This window comes from Psittacula echo (assembly GCF_963264785.1).
Source record: "Psittacula echo genome assembly, chromosome: 1".
NCBI classification, from domain to species: Eukaryota; Metazoa; Chordata; class Aves; order Psittaciformes; family Psittacidae; genus Psittacula; species Psittacula echo.
Genome location: NC_137735.1, coordinates 116156762 through 116177995, shown reverse-complemented (window position 1 = coordinate 116177995; position 21234 = coordinate 116156762). Strand labels below are relative to the sequence as shown.

The 21234-nt window shown below is 39.8% G+C and overlaps 1 protein-coding gene across 3 annotated transcripts in view; it reads right to left on the bottom strand.

Annotated features, from left to right (window-relative positions):
- FGD6 (FYVE, RhoGEF and PH domain containing 6) overlaps nt 1–21234 on the bottom strand; it is a 72976-nt gene that overhangs the window by 11460 nt on the left and 40282 nt on the right. For 2 of the 3 annotated variants that reach the window (XM_080638879.1, XM_080638880.1), the window contains exons 6-14: nt 19643–19794; nt 18673–18829; nt 17334–17421; nt 12029–12079; nt 8838–8896; nt 8667–8738; nt 7852–7920; nt 6140–6223; nt 4876–4955 (exon numbers count right to left, since the gene is read on the bottom strand). In XM_080638879.1, coding sequence (XP_080495005.1) covers nt 4876–4955; nt 6140–6223; nt 7852–7920; nt 8667–8738; nt 8838–8896; nt 12029–12079; nt 17334–17421; nt 18673–18829; nt 19643–19794 — 812 coding nt within the window. The remainder of the gene's footprint in view (nt 1–4875; nt 4956–6139; nt 6224–7851; nt 7921–8666; nt 8739–8837; nt 8897–12028; nt 12080–17333; nt 17422–18672; nt 18830–19642; nt 19795–21234) is intronic. The other variant, XM_080638881.1, reaches the window with a different exon arrangement.

Sequence of the window (21234 nt, the reverse complement as noted above, 5' to 3'; positions counted from 1 at the left end):
CTGCATGGTGTCAGTCATTTGTGTTGATTAATGCTAAAAAAGATTTCTGTGTCTGTTGTTATAATGTGGATTCCCTTCCCCTCTTTCCTCTTTCCAAAATACCTTGCGATTATTTCAGGGCTTCTATGTCACTGTCATTTACTGATTTAAATGGTGCTCCAAGAACAAAGACATGGGCCCTCCTCTTTTGAGAGGGACCCTGAAATTTCAGCAAGCCTTCCCCCCCCCCCCCGCCCACTTTCTTCTGCATCAAAGTGCAGTTTATTATACTCAGCTCTATGAAACCTCGAACTGCTGTCAGGAAAAACGCACTGTCTCTTCCCCAGCCTTGTGCTCCTGTTGGGTCATGCTGCTTTGAAATGATTCTTCTCTCTCAAATTTTTCCATTGGATTAGCTAACCCGAAGAGATAGAGAGCTTTCTGTACCTCTCTATCCCACAGCTGCTGGATCACTAACCAAATGCAAGGAAAGCATTAGGCTGAAGTGGCATGGCATGGGGAGCAGGGAGAACAAGGAGCACCTGGCACAGCCTGTAGCTACACTAAATTATGTGCAAAGCAAAAGCACCTCCTCTGGTCATGGGCCCACCACCACTTTCATATAATATAAATCCATGCTGCTCCTGCTGCAAAGGGCAGCCTACTAGACTCCCACTCAGCCACTAGGTCTTATTTTCACTCTTATGCCACAACACACATGGTAACACAGTGGGCTATATAGGTGCAGTGCACTGGACTGGGGAACAAATCCATATTAAAGCAACCATTCGACCTGGCTCTGGATCAGTTTACTGACTGGGTTCACTATGCTGAACAATTACTGCCAGCACTGCAGAGAGTGCTCTGAGGAAGGAAGAAGCAGGTTTGTGGAAAAGGAACAGCTTGACATGTTATGATGCCATGTCAGCTTAAAAAGGTCTTCTAAGATTTAATCAGTATCTACTACCAACATTATTTTTATTCCCCACTTCTTAAACAGTATCAAATAAACTAATTTGGAATAAATTAATTTGAACTGGATAAATATATAGAAAGGAAAGTTAGGGAAGAGGAAAGCAAATTGGATGTGCAATACCAATTACTTTTTAAAGACCTTTGTAGATGAATTTGGAAGCTTTGATCATCTTTGAACTTTTAGGGAAAATACTTTGAGCCAGGGTTTTGAACTGGATGAAACTGAGTACTACATAGAATCAGAGAGGACAAATCTGGTAAGGTTCCCCTCACAGGGGAAGCCTGTGAAGCACAAGGGAAAAAAAACCCCAAGCCATCTAGCACACACAGCAACAAAATCAAAACAAGAGGAGAGGAAATAAGACACAAGGAAGGGCAAAGCAATGTATTATTGTCTGTCCCAATATCTCACACTCTACATGGAACATTCTACAAAATTTACTTTTGCTGCCTCATCCGGAACGAGCAACTGGTCTGCATTAGCTATGTAACATTCATAACTAATCAACTCCTTTGGCTTTTCCAAAATCTGGTTATATTTAATCAGGTTCCTATAACTATATTAAATAATTAAATTTAAAGTTGGCCCGGTTTTTGGAGATTAAGCATTCCCCTATCATGTAGGGACTGCTACACATGAGACTGCTTGCACATGAGCTATGCGGCTTATGTCCCAGTGCTCAGCTGTGGAGCTCGCACTTAGTAGGTTTTCTAGTGCTAGCCTTTAGGATTGCTTACAGTCCCTTCAGAATTTAACAGCAAAAGTAATGCCATCAGCAACTGAATTGATGTTAATGGTATAGTACAGCAAAATAGGCAGTCTGTCTATGCTGTCACTCCCAGCCCTCCTCCCCAGCTGCACAGCCCTACCCAGCTTCTCTCGCTGCAGGTTCAGTATTTCTTGCAGCCTTCCAAAAATAATTTTGTTTACTAAAATTGCAGGGTTTTCTTCAGGTTTTTCAAAGTTATTATTATTTATTTCTTTATTTAACAAAACAACAGAAAACTTTGAATGGACTGCAGAGAGCCCCAGCAATTGTTATTACTGGCAAACGTGCGTGCTAGGGCCACACATCGCAGCTACCCAATGGAGCTAAGCAGCTCAGTGGTCCCAGGAGTGCTCACAGAATTATACCCCTGTTGCTTTCAGGATCAGAGCCTTAGGGCACCTCTCCTAGCTGAGCTAGGATCCCATGAACTATCCTTATGTTAGGGGAAGCAACGCAGCTAGGTCTGCCTGGGGTAGCTCTTTGCTATCCTTATTGAAGGGATGCTAGCCTTGAGGGCGATGGGACCAGCTGGCCTCACACCACGTCGGGCTGGCATGACTGTTGTTTTCAGGACTGAAGCTTTACTTCTGTACAGTGCCGTATCATGCAGATGTGCTAACTTGTTTCTCCGATTAAGAGATTTCTAGTACAATACTGCATTGTACCATGTAAAAAAATACATATTCCTACAGCTATCCCAGGAAAACTGAAACCTTAACACAGACTAGACAAAGCAGAATAAATAAATATATAAAGCAGGCAGTAAAACGAAACCTGAAATGATGAAAGACTGTTGTCTAAGTAGTAATCTACACTTCTTTTGTTAACTGGCTTACTTTTTATGACCAGCAATTTTTCACCAGCTAAATTGCTACCCTCCCCATCTCCATCCCCAGGATCATTTCAGAATCTCATCTCTGGTGTACACTGCACATAATACTTACTATCTGAAAAAACACAAAAGCAAAATTTGTTTCCAATGTCTGTAAGATTTGAACAGTTTTGCAATTGAGATTTTTACCACAAAGGAATCAAGAATCTGTTAGAATGAGGTGTCATCACAAGGAAGATGTAGGCTGTATTGACAAGCTACTGATTCTTTTCACATCCGGGATATTTATCAATAGGAACAATATATTTAACTGTGAAAAAATACATGCAAGCACCTATTGCGGGTAGTTTTTCGATTGTTTCCCTCCTACACCACAATGGGCACAGGACTCACAAACGGGTAACAATCTGAAAACCGCCATTTTACACCTGGGGCCCTCAGCACCTCCTTTATCCCCAGCAAATGCAACCTCCTCTGTCATTGTTGTGTAACTTAGGGCTCTTACATACACACAGCTTCCAGCAAGTATAAAAATAACAGAACTGAACGCTGCAAAGATGCAAGATCAACACCACTAAAAAAGAAAGAGCAAATCAGAGCAGCTTTAGTTGGTAATGTGAGGTTAATCCCAGTAATTTCAAAGTCAAAACAAAAACATGTCACAAACTCTGCCCAATTTCATGAGAATGTTATATATAAGGGGTTTTCCCCATGGGACTAGCATGCATTTCACAGGAGCTGCTTTTAATCTACCACTTAATCAGTTCCTCAAAGGGACAAGTCCATCATGTTTTGTGGAAGAAGGTAGGCTGTATTTCAAGGTGACAATCTTTTTACAAGTTCCAGTGATTTCTTACAATTTTCTTAAATGACTGAATTCAAAGTGAAATGCTGTTTCAAGTCAACCAGAGATAAATCCACATTGCCTAATGCAATCCCATAAATGTCTTCATGTATTTGTGCAACACCCAGTCACCAAGGCACCTAAGCAGCAAGGACCTGCTCATGCTAGACTGGAGCAGAATCACACTCTAAACCGTGATGTGCATTTTTTTTCCCCACTGTGCAAATGAACTATGGGAAACATTTAAATTTGTTGAAGGAGTATTTTTGTATTTTTCAAGTCTATTGTTATAAATAACTATTGCTCAGACAGTCGAGCTACTTCCTTTGGCTACTTTGACATGGTTAACCTTGGTCTACCCCTCAGCTAGAGATACTGCTATCTTTGTGCAGACATCATCATGTCGGTGCTTACAAGGTCACACAAAAAGAAGCGGTCTGCCCTTGCTCAGCTTTGCTAAACAAAAGAGAAAGCATGTCTTTCTTCATTGGTGTCAGCACTGTCACAAATATCAAAACACATAAAACTTCAACTCAAATGTAGCAAAACCAGCAATCCACAAAACCAGCTCTTTGCTACAGGCTTCCCAGTGAAGGCAGACCAGAGTTACTCTGGCTTAGTGGCCATCTATCCTTTTCCTTCTAAACAGAGAATTTGGTTTTCTGTTGAAGACAACCACCATTCCAATAATTGCTGCCATTTCCATAATTTCAGGTTCACTGAGATCCATTTCTTGTTTCAATTACACTGTTATTTTAGCTAGAAGACCAGGATGACTTTTTCCAATTTGTACCAGTTACCAACGATGATATCAAAATTTATTGTCATGCTTCATATATCCTGTCCTGTTAATGCATGAACAGAACACATGAGTAACTTTGAAAGAACAAAAAAACCCACTGGAAAGCAAAGCCTAAAATTAACTGAAACAAAAAATATTTGAATTCTCCTTCCTCTCAAGGAAAGGCAGTGAGAGGATAGTGTTTCAGTCCAAGTTTCTGAAGGTGTATAAGCTGAACAGCAGGAGCCAAGCAAGAGTTTTACTCACTCCAATTGTCAACGGTTTTGAGAACAGCAGAACCCCTACCAGCTATGGCCTTAAGCCCAAATTGCTCAAATATCAACTGCATTTACTATATCTTTTGTGCTTCTATCCATCATTTCACAACAGGCAGTCTTCCTTACAAGTTAGGGTGAACTGTATTAGAAACTAGAAATTCATATGGTATCTGTGAAACTTATTACATGTGACCAGGCTTCCTTTCTGCTGGCCCATTTAAAAATAAACTTAATTTTTCAAAATTAGATTTTGAATGTGAACAAAAGTAGATTAGAACAAAGCCTACCTTATTTCCAGAAATCCATCTGGCATTCCCTCTGTTCTGTAACTACTCCAGCCAAGGGTAACTTTGCATTACGTAAGTGCACAATGAGCTATAAAAAGCTTACATGGCATATTCATTTGTAAGACTTACCTTGCTGAAAGAATGAAGGATCTCTCTACGCTTTCAATGTTCAGCTCATTCTGATATGCTTCCTGGGTTGGCTTTTTAACCTTCCATTGAGAGAGAAAACTTGACATTCAAACTGAAATGGTACTTTCACAGTCACTTTAGTTTTACTTACTGTAAAATCCCTTACACTTTAGTTTTACTTATTGTAAAATCCTTTACACTTTAGTTTTACTAACTGTGAAATCCCTTACACTTTTACTGCATATGGGGTACATTGGAGAGAAAAATCTCTGCTCATACACCTCAGAGGGCCCAGCTACAATAAAATTACATGCAACCCAAATTTTTATTTCACTGCAGCCTATACTAACACTGGTGACACACAGGGCAATGAAGCTCCTGCTGTGCTTCAACATGCCCAGGCCCACTGCCCTCTAATTACCTCCTGCAGCTGGCCACAAAAAGGCACTGCTGCTGCTGCTGCAGAAGATGCAGCCTGCCTGTGTACCCCACAATGGTTATCTGCCCTGTATCTCCAAGGGCTGGATTGCCTTGCTAACCCTTCTGAGCTACAAAGTTTCAAATATAAGGAGGTTTAAAAGCCAAGAGTGGTTCTGAGCCACCATGACACATCTGCTGGCAGAAGAGATTTTTTAGCTCTGCCTGCGAAAGCTCGGACCCGGGTACCAGATCTGCACCGCAGCTGGACTTGGTGCTTTTATCTGACAGGACCAGAGACAAGTTACTTGATTCCCGAGGCAATGGTTTGCTGTTCCCACTGTCATGTCAGAGACCACGTCAATATATGGCATGTGTGTCCCTTATCACTACCCAGAGGGGCTCAGGGCTTAACTTTGGTGATTTTCACAAAGGCTCAGAAACAAAAGCCATGTCTCCCCTCACTATCAGATCTCTATAAACCACAGAGATTTGATACACCAGAGATTTCACAGGCAGAGATGCCTAAGCTCTGCACGTGGGCAATAAAAAGCAGTTACAAAGCAAAAGAGAGGCAATCTCAACAAGTAGGCAGACTATTTCAGAGCAGGGCAATACTGGATGAAATGCAGGTGAGATCATCCTGCAGCAACACAGGTTTTTTAGGGAAATCTAGATAGCAATTTCACAGGCCATATTATGCAAGAAACATTCAGCCTGTAGGACTCCTCTGGAATGTAAGCATCTTTAAACCTCTTTCCAAAAATAAACATAGTTGTGTTTTGAACATTTGAAGGCCCGAGTTTAAATAGATTTGGAGAAAGACTATTTTTAACAAGTGACTCACCTTCATTCCAGCCAACGACAGCATGTTGTTAAGTTTATACATCCCTGACTGAACTGGAGTTGTATACAACAGGGCATCATTGAACTGTAATACAGAAGCAGTGTTTTTTAATGACTGAAGACTGTTTAGAGACAGATAATTTCAGATGCATTTTACTGGAAGTACAGAACTCATACAGCACTGAGATCAACTGTCCAGAAGGGCATCTTCTACTTCCTATTATTCTACTTAGAATTCAAGAAACATTTTCATGTATGAATTTAGATAACAATAGGTGTCTATTTATATCATCCTTGTGTAAATATACATTTGGCACATGACTAAACAGTGCATGGATGTCAAAGAACAGGCTGTCAAAAAGGACAAAGATGTTTCTCGTGTACACAGCTGTATTGTATAACAAACTACTTTAAAAGAATATGAGAATTAAGCATTCAAAGCAAAACATTCCAGAAACTCAGAGACAGCAGAATTAAGATTAGCAATTTATAAGGACAAACTTGTCTGCATGTATCATGTGAATTTTGCCAGCTTAAATGTGCATCTACTGTTTATTTCCTGTTCCACCAGACTTGGCTTCATTCACTGCACTTACTGAACAGCTACTGAGATTTATTTGTTGTTCAACAAATGGATCCAAACCTTAGCTAGTGCACATAAACACAGACCAGAAAACTGAACTGCCTCATCTGTGAGGTTCTTTGCAAAATAACCAAACGTGTCACAAGCCTTCACATGATCAGTGGAAGAATTGCTGGTTAAGTGTCTAAAGGCATAAATACTAGCCTGCACAGTGTTTATATATATTTATATTCAAATCCCCCCCCAAATACCCCAAACCTCACCACCTCCAAAACCAAAACAAGTAAAATACAAGCTAGATCTACTCAAATTTATAAACATCTGATGTGGGAAGTCCAGCTCGAAACAGCACCAGATTTTTGAGAGTAGTACATTAACTGATAGAATTTGCAATTATCTCAGTGCTTTATATACTACAATCTCCAGAGCATAAGACAGTCACTTGCAAGATTCCATACTCCATGACTGCCTAGAGAAATACTTATTCGTACTACCATAACTACAATGCAGATTTCAGCTAGGACTGTGGAACAATAATGCCACAGATTACACATGGCAGCAGTTGCCTTACCGTCTAAATAAAACGGAAAAACAAAAGGTCAAGTGGAAACAGAAACTTCAGGGATGCACAGAAGTTTCAAAACAAAACAGTAGCAGAAACAGGAAAAGAACCCAGCATTTAACTTCCAGCCCAGTGCTTCGCTCAGGATGCAAGCGGTCTTGTGCAGGGGAAGGAGAGAGGAGAAAGGAGAGAGGTAGGGAGAGAGGTAGGGAGAGAAGAGTACAATAGCAGCCGTGGAGTTGTAGGTTTTATGATCTAGTACAGCTAAGCAGGATGGAATAACTGTGTTAGTTTTTGCACTACCACAATAACATCTTCTCATAAAAGTGCTCAAATTTTAAGTGAGCCTTGTTCAAACAGTGCATTTTAATAATCAACAGGTTTTTATTAGAATTAGCGTATATGCCAATACGTGATCCCTCCAAATTAAAACTGAGCAAGTAACACAGCAACAACTGGTCATTTTATCCATTACCTGAACATACTAGTTACTTATGTTTGTGGTGTAATGTTTCAACCACTTAAAATTACATCAGCATTAGGTACACAGCAACACATAGTGTCTTACCAGAAAAAACATTCGTGGCTGCATGACCTTCCGGGACAGCTTCATCAGTGTTCCTTCCTTCAGAAAGACCTAGCAAATTAAAACAAGACATTTGAAGCCTAGCTTCTCACGGCACAAGCTGTACAGATGAGCTGACTTCATCATCATCATCATAGAATCATAGAATAGTTAGGGTTGGAAAGGACCTTAAGATCATCTGGTTCCAACCCCCCTGCCATGGGCAGGGCCACCCCACACCAAACCATGTCACCCAAGGCTCTGTCCAACCTGGCCTTGAACACTGCCAGGCATGGAGCATTCACAACTTCCGTGGGCAACCCATTCCAGTGCCTCACCACCCTCTCAGTAAAGAATTTCCTCCTTATATCCAATCTAAACTTCCCCTGTTTAAGTTTTAATCATTCTTATTATGATTATGGTTATTACTACTACACTAGAGGTGCTGCAGAAGTTTTGGGATTCAAGACCCCCTTTCTAAGAAAGGCTCTTCAATCTTCACTCTTAGGTTTCTCTAAAAGTGAGTGTGAATGGCTGCATTAGAGTTTTCCACACTTCAAACCATGCTTGAGGAAAAATAAACTGCCTGCAAGACCTGGCAAGGAATCACATTCTAAAAATCACAAGTTTTCATCAGATAAATGTCTAAAAATCCCCACACACATATGGAGACACAGCATTCATTTGACTTTTAGAACTGAGTAATTAAGTGATGGACCATTTTTCTTCTTGGTATATGCCAGCTTCAGTACTTGGCTTGCATATCATCTGTGCTGCACTTTTACTGCAATCTGCTGAATGCCAGCTGGAGGACCTACCCTTCCAGGCTGTACAATCTCATGGTGTCCATTTAAACTGTACTGAATCTGCATAAGTTTCTGAAAGTTATCCTACAGGGAGAAAAAGCAAAAGGTAAGTAATTGCCCTTGCACCCATGACTTGAAAGAAAAAAATTTTAGTTAACCAGCTTCATAAGTCAAAACACTTACTCCCTGCTTCATGATGTCATTGGCGTGGTTTGCAACTTCTATGACAACAGCTAGAGCATCTGAAGGATGAAGAAATGGTGATTAGGTTATACAGACTAGTTAGCACTGGTATTTTGTAAAGCATGGGTACAATATTGCTCTTTCACAACATGCTGAGATTCAAAAACCAGTCACTGCATCCAGGAGCACTTCCCATAGATCCCAGAGTCTTTGGATCATGGTTTAATAAGTGCCCTAGCAAGTCATTGCTTCAACCAGTTTAATAAGTGCCCTAGCAAGTCATTGCTTCAACCAGCAGTGCCAATCATTTCTTACAGCTAATCAAAACAGTATGCAAGCAAAATTCTAGATTGTCGCATAGAGAATTACTTTAATTTCACCGTCTCTGCTTACAGCAGAAAAGTTAACGTTTTAACAGAGACTATGCAGCGATTAAATTTTTTCCATTTTAAACAATTGTCTCCAGTGTCAGTCATAGACTGCTTAGAAAAATATCCAAATCTTTGTGATTTCTTTATTCTGCCTTTAGTTTTGTTGCACCTCAAGATAACAGGATAAAGTTCAAATTTCTAAATGTAAAACTTTTAATACCAGAAGAAAACCAAAAAAAAGAGAAGAATCTCTCAAAGAGAAGAGTTGCCAAGGACAAGAGATTTTATTAAGTATTGATATTCAGTAATTAGCAACTTGATTGTAATATATGCTACAGTGTAACTGCAAAAAGAGGTTACATAAAATGATTATGTAAACAGTGAGTGTACATGAGAGAGAACTCATCCAAAGTTCTCATCCAAAAACTTGTAATTTACTTAAGTAGGAAAAGAAAAAAAGAAAAAGATTAATTTAATTGAAAGCTGGAACAACTGCTCTGATAAAATGTAGTCTCTAAAGTATTTAGCATCTTCTCAGTAACTGAAGTACTTCAAATAAGGGAACTACATTTGCTTAAAAGTGCACAGAGAAGTCTACTAAACCAGATAAAAGCAAAGCCTCATTTTTTTTTCCCAGATAATCATTACAGTATTAGTACCGTAGACTGTAAATACTTCCTTTACTGTTGAGTTCATATTCAGGAAGAAAGCATGTTAAAAGGTCCACCTTTCTGAACTGAAAGGTTCAGAGGGTCATGAAGCCATACAAGAAACTAAATTGAGATATGGACAAAAAGATCCTCCTCCTAAGTTAATCCAAGGAGAATCTTTGTTTCCGTTAACCAAGGCAATGCAAGCACATGAGTCAAACAGTTAAAAGGCATAGCATATATCAAGCATTTTATCAAAATTTAAGTTTAGATATAGATGTCATGATGTCAGCTGAGCCTGCTGAAAAATAGCTGGTGGTCTCCTACTAGGAAATGTCGGAGCTGCTCCAGCCAAAACATTCCACCAGCTCCCATTCACTTGAAAGAAATGAAAGGAAATATAGCTAAATTCACAAAGGCAGGAATGAGTACCTGAATTTTTTTTGTTATAATTTCCTTCATCTATCAGCTATTATGTCTATTAAAAACCTAAAATTTTACCAACTTACTTTGAGAAAGTGTGAAGAATGTTAGAGAAAAATTTCTGGTTATTGAAGAGAATGTTCCAGAATCTCAGGGCTACTTATACAGCCAAGACTAAACAAATCTAAACAACAACAGAAAATAATCTATAGGGCCAAAGTCCATAAACAAAGTGGGTTTTGGCAGGGAAGTGCATTCCATTTCTTATACTACTTCGCTGGAGTAGTGTATTCAAGTGAAGGCCATCAGGAAGAATTGTGTTATTGAGTTTTTCTTCCAAGAATACTAACCATCACTAAACCTAGCCTTCCCCTCCCTGACCCTAACTCAATTAAACAACTAAGCAAAGTCAGATTAAGTTAAGCTTAACTGTCACAAGAAAAATCTTGACGAGTAAGGATTCTTACTCAGTTTCAAAGCTAGACTATGAAACATGTCAAATGCATAAAGCTAACACTGTTATTGTTACAACTAAGCTGCTGCTTTTATCTCTGATGTCAGAAGGGAGAGAAAAATATTGAGGAAGGTACAACTACAAAAACCACAGAAGCTGGAGAAATTACAGGAAAATGCAAAATAAAATATGTTGCTCATTAATAAAGTTAATTTATTTTTTATTATTATTTTATTAATGATAAAGTTGCTAATTTTTCAAGTGGTCAATTATTTAACGTGCAGTGCAAGCACTGGATTGTTAACAGCCGTAAGAAGTGCAAGGCAAACTTTTCTATCTCTTAATCATTTAAAATATTTTTTATATTTTTAATATACTAAAACAAATATGTCTAAATGTCCTAAGGAAGACGGTTACTCAAAAAATTTATGGCACTGCGTCAGCATATAAAGCCATAAGAAAGCAATCTTGGCTCAGTGCACTGAAGACACTCCTTTATTGCAGTCCAATCAACTGCATCTACACGACCTTCCTAAAGATAATGGGCCTGCACAAATGTCACTAAAGAGACTGAAATAAGTGACAGGAGCTCACACAAATTAAATGGAGACATTGCCTGGGAGCATTTTTGGAACTAATGAGGTATGCACATGGAAGAAGGAAACAGTCAGAACGTGCATTGCACCACTACATTCGAGTTAAACTAGCTTAATACCAAACTACCATGAAACACATAGTCCTGTCCTCTTCCATCACAACTGTTCCTTCCGATTTCCTCTCACATCTTTTCCCCTCACATGCAGGCAAAGTTGCAGAAGTCACTTGTGTTTGTGCAGCTTGTGACAAGCTAACCTGGGGAACTCCTCAGGTTAAATATAACCCAGAGCATCTCCTTGACCTTGTTCACTCCCACCACACTCATGCTTGTCCTGGCACAAAGAGAGAGGCAGTCAGAAAGGCCCACAGCTGGGGGAGAGCAGCTGGTAGACCAGACTGCCTATCGTGAAAGGTCGACAGATGCAAGGCCTGCCTCTTTCAATAGCACTGCCCAAAATATCTGCTTAAGCTGCCTGTTCAACTTCACTTGTATCTCCTCGTTTCGACTCAAGGGTGAGCTGATACGACCGTAAGCTCGAAACATTTTTGAAACACAAGCAGTATTTCTGCTGAGAAACTTAGAACTAAATAGAAAACATTTCTATTACTGGCTTAGTGTCTTGCATGTATTTAAAATTTAGATACATTATCATATGTACATAAGCTATTATTCCTTTAATCTAAAGAGACATTTACCTTGAGTATCCCTATAGTCTGCAGATTCTTCTAAAAGATTCTTTAAATAATCTGTATAAAGAAAAAAATAATTTAGAGATAGTTTTGTTAAAGAAATAAACAGCACAGAAACTAGTAAAAACCACCCTTTTCCTGGAAGTCTGCTTTTCAGGCAGATCTATGCCACAAAGATCTACTGCTAAACCTTTTAAATCTGTCAAAGTAATTACAAAAGGAAAATTGGCATTTCTATGATGAAAGTCTATTGTGATATCTTGCTCAGAGCAGTGCAAGATTTCACAATTATGACCTCCCCCCACCCCCGATATTCAAATAGGCATTTTTGATTATAAATTATAAGTTTAGTTCCTCAGCCACGAGGTGGCACCCTCAATCCATTAAAGTGTTGGCAGTTTTAAAATCTATTTTACTTAACTAAAATTAACTCCAAGTGTATGACTATACAAGAAAACATCCCTCTCGAGTTTCTATTCCCTGGTATAGTGTCTAGCTCACCAAAATTACAATATCTAGTTAAAGATTAACATATATATCCTCAGTAAAAAGTCCATCTATTCTTTACATGCTACAGCTTTGAACTGCTTAATATTGAAAGAAACCAAATCAGAAACTTTCAAAGAAATATATGTCAGATTGATAATATCAACAAACATTGATTGATAATTAGATTTCAAATGAAGTATTAAGATTCTGACAGACCTACTGAAAACTAATCGTGTGTGCTCTAGCAAGTGTTCAATTTTAGAGCTTTGCAATTGTACAAGTTTCATGTAGGAGTGAAATAACTACCATATGCTTGCCCTACCCAAATTCATTCTTTTACTCAAGAAGGATCAGGAGCCAATTGTTCCTGCCTTCATGAGATGTCTTGCTTCATGCATGCCCCTCAGAGACTGCTCAGTGTATTGTAAGCTTTTCCTTATGTAAATAAAAAGTAAAAAAAAAAAGAAAAGAAAAGAAAAGGAATTATGAGACATGTTTCTGCAGTAGAAAAGCTGCAAAGAGTTGTCACAGTTAATGAAAGCTTGGAGAAAACCAGAACTACAGGAAGAGAAATATCTGAAACTGAAATCTTATTTTTTGGCAAAGACCTAAGGGAGGATTCAAGAGAGAAGCATGAGGAGCAGGTTGGAGTGAGGGAAGAGGAACCAGCTGGGATCTCCTGCAGGGAAGTGGGGAGGGAGTGCTGGGAGGTCTGCCTGGCTGGGACGCGAGAACACCCACAGCCTTCTGCTCTCCACAGAGTCTTGTCTGATCATTAGCAGGTGCTGGTCAACGTGTGATCTTTCTAAGACAAGTCTGACATTGGCACCAAAACCTCTGCAGCTATACTCATAAATACCGCATCCTTCACATCCCTCAAGATCTCGTGCCGTAGTAGCTACCAAACATTGCGGTGCAATACTTAGGTGGACACATATTCCATTAAAAGCAAAGTTCATCTTACTTCACTTCTGATTATGCTGATAAAAAGCTGGTGTGAGAGAAATAAAGAAACAAAAAAAAAATCAACAGGAGGTATTTTGAGAGGAACTGAGAAGATTGCTTTTAACCTGGTTTAACATGGAGGATCCTATCACACACAGGACATGAGCTGCCTTCTCCTGCCTGCCAATGGGTGCTCTCTCAAGTCAGAGCTGTGTCATACTGCCCAGGCAGAGCACTCCTGGGACTTCACCATAAAGCAAACAACTTAAAACTTCACAATTGCAGCTCGATCTTCATTGGGGCCGGCACGAAGGACTCCAGTGGGAACCTCCCAGTATGAGTCCCTACAGCTTATGCAGAGATACCAGCTTGTTAAAGCTGCCAACCACACACCTCTGTGGGCTGAGAACAAGAGGTGAGGTGGGTGTAATTTACACATCTGCAAATGTACTTCTGCACTCAGAAACTGCCCCTAGTACATGGAGACATCTGATTTAATATTCAAAGTAATTGCACTAGAAACTTAAAACCAGAGACCCGACATGGGAACTGCGTCTTGCCATATTTGTGCTTCATGACATGGTCCCCAAAACATTTTACATCAGCAAATGGAAGAGGGAAAATCAGAGATTTTAACAAAAGAGTATTCATTTAAAATTCTGTCTTTAAAAAAGGCAGCTTTTGCATTACAAGACTGAAGCAGTCAATAGAACTGTAAAATCCTGAAAATTATAAATACATAATTTTGATCTTGATACTCCCTATGGATATCTGGTAAGTGGACCTCAGTTCATAGCTAAAGCTCTGCTTTAGAGAAGCGTCAGAACAGATATTTTTAGTCTCTTCTGTGAATACACACTGTAAATTCTGTGCTTGCAGCAACCTTCTGGAGGTACTGGATTAAACTATACAGACAAGTGGGTTTCACAGACAGGAATAACATCACATTAAAAATATAGCAAAAATATTCCTAGATAAAATAAACACAGAAGTCAAATACTAAGGTGGAATTGTATCAACTGTCTTTGCCAGAAAAAAATTCCCCTCTTAAATGTGCTTTAGTTGTCCAGACTAGGAAGACCTTAAGCATACCTTCAGAAAGGCAGACTTAGAAATTAAAACTCGTAACTCTGCTAGATACCCCAAAACACAACAAAAATCAACACAAAAGCATACCATTCCTGTGACAAAATTTCCCTATGCCTTGCCTCTAGCTGACAGCAGCCAGCAATTCTCTTGCTTGTTGCTGAGGAGCAGCTTCTCCTGCTAGAAGTTCTCTTCTGCTTCATTAACTACTTTTTGTTTCAGGTTGTCTAATTTAATTAAGTTAAGCTCTAAGCAATCCTTCCGCAACACAGTAACTGGCCTGAAGTCTGACAACTCTCTTTTTGACCTGCGAAGGAGCAGTGAGCTCAAATGCTTGTTTTTCAACCCCTCAGCCTCCCCTCACTCACTACACCTCAGTTAAGGATAATGCAAGACTCTCTGCAAACCTGATGTTGAGAAAAAGAGAAGCTTATCATACAACAACTAAGAGCCCATCCGTTCATACCGTACAGTCTCAAGTCATCTACTCACATCAGGTTTTTTTGGGAGGAGAGACTCACCTCTCTTTTATTTCCGTTAGAAATCAGAGGCCTTTAATTAACCTCTCCCCAAACCCAGTATTTGCCAGTATGCGATGAACAGAAAGCTCACTTGCTGGATGGAGAAGCTGTATAATTAACCAGAAACACAGCTGAGCTGCGCCTTTCCTTGGCTGATTTATATGAGTCCACCTGCTCCTGCTTTTGTTAGCACAAAAGTAACTCCACTTCAAAGCACACAGCGACAATCTTGTGATGTAGCAGCAGGTTACCAGTACAAAGCTGTCCCACTGACACAGAACATCTAAATAGGAAGAAATCCCTGCTGACTCAAGCCTAGCAGCTTAATTTCCTGGATTATTTTTGCTCCTGTGCACTCACCCACTGCCCCCTCCTCCCTTATCCGCAGATACCCCCCTGTTTTCAGCCTGGGCAGCTGCTGCATCACTGCATCTCACTCACTGCAACACTAGACCCAAGCGTTTTGTGTGCCCTCCGAATGTTTTGCACCACAAGTTTATGTAGAGATTGCCCAATATTACACGGAGGTGCCGCAAGGTAACAGAGCAGATGGGTCCTACAGATACGTAAGAGGGAGAATCTCAAGGACGACAGAAATGCATGATACATTGAACAGACTGAAAATAAAACAGATCCAAAATAACACTTCCAGCCCCAGCACAATTAAATTTTTAGTCTGCTCTCTTTTAATGCCCGCATTGAACAAAAGAAATTATTTTTCTCAATCAGCAGCCAGCATTGCAATCCCATTCCTGTCAATTGCATTTGGAGGTGCATTTAAACCTGGGCAGCCACAGTAAGGTCTGCAGACTGGGGACACTCACAGCACCCCCCATCACTACAGAATCACTTTTTTCAGGTCTAAACCAGCTTGTTCTAGCCACAATAACAGTTAATGATCACGAGTAATTGCCCTTCAACACCTGAGTTCTGCTTCAGTGCCATTCACCCCGGACATCTCTTGCTTTGCTATGTATACTGACAATGCCATTACTCCATCCTGATCCTCTGTTCAACCTTTTTAACATAAACTTTTGAACTTATCCAAAGCTCTGCTGATTTTGGACCTTTTAAGATAAAGCAACTCACCAGATGCCATTTTATGGTGTGATTTCATCAATAAAGAGTCACTAAGATTTTCCCCTACAAAGTAATCTATTTAATAAGAGGGTTTCACCCTTTTTTCAACACCTGTGACTTTAATGAGATGATTAAAATAAAATCAGTCAACATCAGTAACTTGGTAACTGCTGTACAACACTTAAGTCTGTATCTCTCACAGCATCACTAGTCTAAGTACTTGCTGGGGAAATGCCAACAAGCTGCTACAGAGCCAAAAAAAAGGTCACAGAGCATTTTATTTTGCAGTTACTACATAAACAGAGGCTATTTTTAAATTGTTCATCAAGAAGCAATGGCTTTCAAAAACAATGCCTTAAGTATTTCCAAATCCTTACAGGAGCCATCCCCCTCTTACAACAAACACATCTCAAAATACTTCACAAAGGAGGCCTCTATTATTGCCTCCTTTTACAGAAAAGAAAGCACTGCATCATGGAGATGACTTGCTCAAGGTCACCCAAACATGCCAGTGCCAGAGCAGGGTATAAAGCCCAGATTTCCTACTCCCAAACCAGCTTTTCAGCCTCCTATGTCCCTGTAACAAGCCTTAAGCACTTAGTGGTAAATGTACACTAAAAACATGTGTTTTACCTTTAAAAGAGAATGGATTTTACAGGCAAAACACCTGGGTTGGGCAGAAATGGAGAAGCTACTTGCAGAAGTTCACAGTTGCATAGACTTCTTTCACTTCCTTCTCTGAGCCCCAACTTTCCATATTATATTTCTCCTTCACCAAAAAACCCTGACCAACCCAACCAGTCCCTCCAAAAAACCTGAAACCCACACAGAAAACAAACAAACAAAAAACAAACCCCAAAGCAAAACAGGAGCATTCCAACCCTCTAAGGAAATTACCGGCTTCTATTACTACAGAAACAAACAAAAACCCCCACAGGTTTCATGTTTTCCAAGTACTGCTGAACATACCATCAGAGAACACACCACAGTGTTGAGAATATTAGCATCTATATTATTGCAACCAATATTAACAAAGAAAGCCTCTAAACCCATGCTACCTTTTTAAAAGCTCCACATATCTGAAGTCAGATAAATGCACTTTACAGACAAACACAGCTGCCTAAAAACAAGCTTCCTGGGACATGTGAAGACTGGCGTCTTCTTAAACCTGTAAAAGAGTTTGACAGTACCTGTCAACAGGAGCCTGTACTGTGGAATCCTCTGAACCGGCTTAAGCAGATAGTGCTTCAGGGCCAGACTAGCACAGCGGGGGCTCATCTGCAAGAAATACCCAACATAAGTAGCGATTCCGTGGCAGTCAAGAATTCCAGCACAAGAAAACATGCCTACAATCAACCACCGATTACACTGGATAAGCTTTACCTTGAAAAGGTGTAACTATCACAGAGTTAAACACTACACTACAGAGCAAGCATTTCTGTGGGGAAGACCTCATGCAAAATTAATCATGTGTTGAAAAAGTACGGTAAGCACTCGTACTCTGTGGATTCAAAACAGGTGCTTTTGCTTATAAGGAAGAGAGGTGAAGCTTCCCAGAGAAAAAGGAAACACCAGTGGCAAGGGCAACATGCCCTTTTGTAATTAGCGTCCATTAGGCAGAAAGGCAGAGGAGATAGTATTCACTGCAAAAGTTTTGGTTAATTCACACCTCTAAAGACAACACAGAATTAAAAAATCCTTGCCTCCAAAATGTTAATGATCTTGAGTTTGCATTCAAAATAATGTGCATCTGAAACATGGAATCTTTATAAAGGCCTCTTATCTTCTTCCTGTCTTTGGCTGACTCTGCCTCAAGCTCTTCCTTTGCCCACTGTAAACAGCCCTTTGAACTACTTGTAAGCAAACAGAGTAGGGATTACCCAAGGGGTAGGGACTGCCCAAGGGGAAGCCCATGTAACAAGAGGTAAATTCACAGTTTGTGTGGATCATGTGCTTACGGAGCTTTAAGGGCATTATGTAAAAATCTGGCAACGCTCTTAGGGAAATGAATCAGCTTTCATCCGATTCGGCATGTGCTGGGTTTGAAACCTCTAGAAATACACTGATGAAAAATATCACTTTTTTATGTTTCCAACTAAAATGAAACACCACTCCCATGTGTAAGCTACTGCCCTGTGATGTGGTAGAGAAATCATCCTGGTAAAATAGGACAGTTAATCGGAGTATAGTATGACTGGAAGACAAAACTAAAAAAACCCAGCTGAGTTAATGTGCCTTTGATATAATCTGTAGCAAGTGCTGCATTTTGTGAAAATCAAAGTCCTTTATCGTATCTCACAGTGGTAGCCAAAATCACTAGCTGCTTCACAAAACCTGAATTTACTTCTTTCCACTTCTACCCTACTAAGTCTCAAGCCAAGACTGCAGGAAAACAAACCAGCCACAAAATCCCACTAAAAACTCCAAACAAACAAGCAAATAAACTTCAGGATAGTCTAAAGCCTTATGGAGGATCACAACTCCTGAAAAGCCACAAAATAGGATATATCTTACAAAAGACTACAGTACCTCAAAGTCTTTGACTACTGAAGCAAAACCTGCATTCTTCTTACACTGTTCATCTAATAGTGCAACGTTTTTATCAAATTCTTTGATGTAAGTTGAATACATCTTTAAGTAGGGACCCTTTTTAACAAATATATCAGCAATTCTTTGATGTTCAAGCCTAGAAACAAAAAAATAGAGTAATTAGAGTGAAAAAGAACATACATCTTAAGCCTACAGCAAAACATCTGTCTTCTTTTTTTCACAGCAAGATGTGCTAGTGTATGCTCTGAACAAAAAGCTTACAGTTCATCAGATAAGCATCCATCTCACTAGCTACTCTGAAAAGCCTTATCAGACACACCTTGACACACTGATTTAGTATTAGATGAAAACCACTTAATACACACTCTGTATAGAATGGTCTTGAACACTTTAGTACAAATTTAATTTCTGAGGAGAAAGATCTTCAAACTTCAAGAAGCAGTCTCCACCTCTTAACAGCAAGCATGGGATTACAGTCCTTATCCATCTCAGTACCTTTGTATAGCTCATTTAGATCCACCCACCAATATAACTGAGAATGGACTTCAATGGGATTGAGGCTGTCAATCAGCATTGTGTCTGGTTACATCTCAACTACCTTTAAAATGCAAACCAGCCTTCAGGACAGCCTCATTTTCCTATAATGAAATCAGTCCACTTATTGTGCCCATGCAGGGACCAGAATTTTCAATTATAAAAGAAATTTTAAAACAAAAACTGTGATTGCTAAACACATATACTGACCATTGCACCTTTCTGGATACATCTAAATGGCAAAAAGTACATCTCAATGGAAAATTATCTCCTGTCCTTTCAAAGTCAATTCTGTCATTTAAGAAGGCACATGAAAGACAAACAACAGTCAAACCATGGTCACATGGAGTCACATCAGCCCCACAGATAAATTTCAACAACATCAAAGCAATAGTATCTCTTTATTGATAGTCACCAGTGAGATAATCGCTCTTCCAGTTCCCTCAGGAGGTCCCGATTGAGTTCATACAGCTGAGGTAGGTAGTACAGGATCTGATTCAGGATTCTGTCCTCAATCACTGGCTTTCCAAGCTGCCTAGAGGCATGCGCCACAGCGTCCCGGAAATCCTGCCGGGGTACAAAGAGGACAGAAACCCCCCTTCCCATGAGTGAACAGCCTTCAAAGCACCAACACAGACAACGGGTTCTCTCTGCAGACATTCCAGGCGCTGCTCCCTATTATCCAGGGCAAGGCAGGTACCATCTGGGTTATGTTTCTCTGCAGCTTCAACTTACTCCCCTGGGACTGCCTTAATCCCTTTAGTTTGAGGCTGGAGCTTTACGTTTTTGCTCCTGTATGCATAATATAGAAGTTGTTCATTATTTTTACAGCATGCCCTTAAGAAATGAGCTGGTACTATATAATGAGGAAACTAAGGGGGTAAATATCTTGTATCTGGCAAGGGTGTTAGCAGCCTTCAGCATCTTCTTGCTAATATTTGGGTCAAAAAGAAGAAATATCAGCTAATACAATAATAATCTTACTTTAAAATCATACTCGTTTTCATAAGTCATCTATAAATGCTCTTTTAGAAGATGTGCCTTTTGGACAAAAATGTAGGATCACAAAAAATTACTATATGTAGCAGCTTTTCTATATACAGAAAAAATCACAACTAACAAAAAGATATAGTAACAACATATGGGAGCTGCAAGATTACAAATGTTAACAATGATCAGGAACAACACTGGTATATTCAAAACATTACAAGGAGGGGGAAAACCCTGCTTGCACTTGAAGGATCTTCTTACAGCGTTTTTATGCTATAAGAACTCCCAATAGGACACAGACAAGGCTTACTGGTCCTCATCAAACTATTTAGAATTAAAGTCTTGGCCCCACACAAGTCAGTATGGCCAGGACTGTATCATGTTGAAACTCAATATCCATTGCATGAGGTATTTTTCCTGATCACATGCAAACAAAACTTTCAAAAAGGTTAGCCATTAGCATTTCACATGAAAACCAACACTGCTTAAACTGACCAAAAAGAAAATCCAAATTAGGCGGTGTTCTGTATTATCATGTTGCGCTTAAATTTGAGCAACAGTGGAAAAAAGACAATCTGTAATAGTCCTTTTTGAGCTTGTGGTCTGCTGAAACCTGATAGTGTGTGCACTATCTATAGGTATCCTGAGAAAGGTGACTAACAACAAGTTCCTAAGTACAATGATGAGTTATATTTTAAGTGTGCATGAGGGCCACACCTGCCTTTGAAAATCTGTAGGGTCCTCAGGTTTCCCCCTCCCCAGGTCTACCACTACATGTCTTATTAGCTATCTCATCAGTCCAGCATCTGGCACTGTTTAGGGTCTCTCAAACTTAAGCTGCCTCAACTTTCCCCTGCCCTCTCCCCTCATTATGTCAGCTCCAGACAGCGTGAGCTCCAGACACACTTTCTTGCTTTGTGACCCTCTGGGTCACAAAGGCTGTGACTGGGCAGAGTTATGACAAGAAACTGAAAGGAGATACAGGGTGATGTCTGTGATGGGGGAAGGCTGAGAACT